The sequence below is a fragment of the Olea europaea genome, unplaced genomic scaffold (assembly GCF_002742605.1).
Source record: "Olea europaea var. sylvestris unplaced genomic scaffold, O_europaea_v1 scaffold2638, whole genome shotgun sequence".
NCBI classification, from domain to species: domain Eukaryota; kingdom Viridiplantae; phylum Streptophyta; class Magnoliopsida; order Lamiales; family Oleaceae; genus Olea; species Olea europaea.
Genome location: NW_019244727.1, coordinates 39964 through 43199, shown reverse-complemented (window position 1 = coordinate 43199; position 3236 = coordinate 39964). Strand labels below are relative to the sequence as shown.

At 47.4% G+C, this 3236-nt stretch overlaps 1 protein-coding gene across 1 annotated transcript; it reads right to left on the bottom strand.

The window, feature by feature from the left end:
• Positions 1 to 1696: 1696 nt before the first annotated feature.
• Positions 1697 to 2566, bottom strand: LOC111383239. Its single transcript, XM_023007320.1, has 2 exons — positions 2346 to 2566; positions 1697 to 2254 (listed from the first exon to the last, which is right to left on the bottom strand). The coding sequence occupies exons 1-2, from the start codon at positions 2466 to 2468 to the stop codon at positions 1697 to 1699; spliced, it is 681 nt and encodes a 226-aa protein (XP_022863088.1). The 5' UTR covers positions 2469 to 2566.
• Positions 2567 to 3236: the final 670 nt, after the last annotated feature.

Sequence of the window (3236 nt, the reverse complement as noted above, 5' to 3'; positions counted from 1 at the left end):
AACTTTTGCTCAAACCTTGGGATTGATCACCGTCTGACATCAGTTTCGCATCCTCAGAGCAACGGTCTGGCCGAGGTAACAAATCGAATCATATTGCAAGACCTCCGAACAAGAATAAGCGATGCTAGGGGTTCTTGGTCCGACGAGCTGCCTTCTATACTTTGGACGTACAGAACAACTCATAGGACAACCACAGGAGAAACCCCTTTTATGTTAGCCTATGGCGTTGAAGCAATGGTCCCAGTGGAAATTAGACTGCCAAGCCATAGGAGGCTCGTGCCAGAAACCTCGGAACATACAACTGAACATCTTGATCTCTTGGAAGAAGTGCGGGAGCAAGCCGCTATAAAAGTGGCCTCTTACCAAACTAGGACAGCAAAACATTTTAATAGCAAAGTCAAGGCTCGGAGGTTCAGAGCTGGCGATTTAGTCTTGAGGAGGGCCGAAGCAGCAGGCCACTCCCCAGGGAAGCTCGGGGCCATCTGGGAAGGGCCCTTTGAGGTCATACGATAGGTTCGCAAAGGAGCATACAGCCTAAGAGACACTTCGGGTAGACCTCTTCCGAGGCCCTGGAATGCCGATAATTTAAAAGTATATTACAAGTAAAATTCCCGACGCCTTTTAGATTTTCTTTTTCTGCATTTTATTTCTAGTTTAGCGGGCCTGCGTGCCCATGCATGTTTTCTGTTCTCTTTTGTAATGAACTACGTTCGGCTTGATCCCGTTTGGGTACGTAGGCAGCTTGGATGCATTATAAATCCAAGTCCAGTCCAAACAATTAATAAATCCAAACCCCGGGTATAACGACCCGATAGTTTGCTTTGCGTCCAGCAAGCCCCCTTAAAAAGCCTTGCCCTCGAGCAAGCCCCCTTTACGCCTTGTCCTTGACAAGCCAATGTAAGCCTTGCCCTCGAGCAAGCCCCTTTAAGCCTTGTCCTTGACAAGCCAATGTAAGCCTTACCCTCGAGCAAGCCCCTTTAAGCCTTGCCCTCGAGCAAGCCCCTTTAAGCCTTGTCCTTGACAAGCCAATGTAAGCCTTGCCCTCGAGCAAGCTCCTTTAAGCCTTGCCCTCGAGCAAGCCGTCTAAAGCCTGGCCTCGAGCAAGCACCAAAATCTTGGAGCTCATAATCAGCACATCAAAATAGTACAGCACAAGTATAAATACCGAGGACACATATCCCGACCATATATCCTTGTATTTTCGTCCAAGCCTGAAAATAAAAGCTCGGGATAAACTCATGTGCAAAGGTCGGTCACAATTATTCCTACTCCTCGGGGACGACCATCCCTAGAACTTAATCCTCGAGTGTTAAGTGTGTAGAAAACTATACTGTCCTCGGCATTATCACTTGTTTAAAAATTGAGTTATTCTCAATCGTCGAGATGATTAATTAGTCGTCGAAAATAATTAATCTTCTTTACTCGTCGAGGTAACTTGTCTATATGCTCGGGGTCAACAATGATGTTCCCAAATAATTTTACAGTTTGAGTCCCCGGGATGAATTTGTGTTCGTTATAATATTCACGAATATGTCCTCGAGGTGTTTCACTACTCTAGGCGTCGAGTAACCATCTAACCTCGGGCTATTGAATGATCGAGATACATTGACAGCAGAAGGAAAATAATTCATCGAGTTAAATACATGTTCAAATTACAAAACGGAAGGGCTATCATCATACAAAAAACAAACAAAAACTAATCTAAATCCTCGGCCCTTTCTCCCGAGGCTGTGCTCCCCTGCTCCTCCACCGCGTCCTCGCCGTCAACATCGACCTCTTGGTCCTCGGCGGTTTCCTCGGACTCTGACAGCTCGAGAGTATCAGCAATCTCGGGGATGTTCTTTAGATCCTCGGGATTAGCATCGGGCTTCGATCTCAAAAACGCCCGAGCTTCCTTGAAGGCATGGAAGTACGAGCCCATAGCATACTTCCCCTTGAGGCCGTTAAACTCCTCGGACATTCTAAAGTCCTCAATCGCGACCCCTCGAGCTTCAGCCAGGCGAGCCTCAAAATCAACCTTCAAACGCTCGATCTCGAGCTTTAAACCTTCAGCCTCGCCCTTAGCAGTTCCAGCCTCTTCTCGAGCTCTATGGGCATCATTTTTCGAATCCTCGAGCTCCTTCCGGAGAAGGAACCGTTCAGCCTCCAAGTCAGCTATCCTCTTCTCCAGTGCTCGAGAAGAGTCCTCGAGTTCAGTAGTCTTTTGGGCCTCATCTTTCCCCTTCAGAGAAAGGCCTCGGGCAATGCTCAAAGCCTACAACATATAAACCCGAGCTTAAAATAATCACAGCGTTTAAACCTTTTTAAACCTTGTATTTTAAACAAAGTAGAATGGGCGAGCTTACCTTCAGAGTAAGAGATTCCAAAGCCTTCATGCCCTCATCAAAACCGAGGTCCTTCCTGTACTTGTCCACGATGCTTGACACCAGAGGACACCAGTCAGGCTCCTGGTTTTGGAAAGAGGGCATAGGTCGAACCTCATCCTCGAGGTCAACAACCTCGGGAGTACTCCTTGGCCGAGGATGTGACCGAGGTGGACCAGTAGGAGTCTCTGTGGCCTGTGTGGTCGGGGTATTTCCTCGGGCAGAAGTTTCGCTAGGCCCACTCCTGATATTCTCCGTGTCCCGAGCTCTCTTCTGCCCTGGAGCTCGGGTTTGAGGGGCCTTTGACTTCTTGGTCACGGCCTGCCTGAGGGCTGAAGGATCAAAAGTCATCTCTGCAAAAAAGAACAAGTCATTAGAATGAGCACAATTATAAGTTAAAGGACAGATCAGTAAAGAGGAAGGCCCTACCCTCAGTGCCTTTCACATCCGCGAGATCGAGAACGTCATCCCCGAGGATGTCATCTATATCATATACAAGAGGCTCGAGGTTCTCTAACATTACCCTATGCCTCTCTAAAGATTCAAAATAGGCCTGGCCTTAACCAAATCGGGGAGTGTCGGGCAAAACCCACCTAGGGCTAAAAGGAAGGTCGCTATCTTGAGGTATAACATAAAACCACTTTTCTTTCCAACCTTTTAAAGAACTGGGCATCCTCGGTAATCTAAATCCTCCTCGGGATGAAAGGTAAGCAAAGCAAGTATATTGAGGAAGCTGTTTCAGGTCGAACACCATCCTACAGAGATCGACGTATGGGTTAATTCCTAGGTATCTACAGGCTATAAAGAAATAGGTAAGCATCCTCCACCCATTTGGCACGAGCTGTCCAGGGCTCATATTATGCTCGACCAATA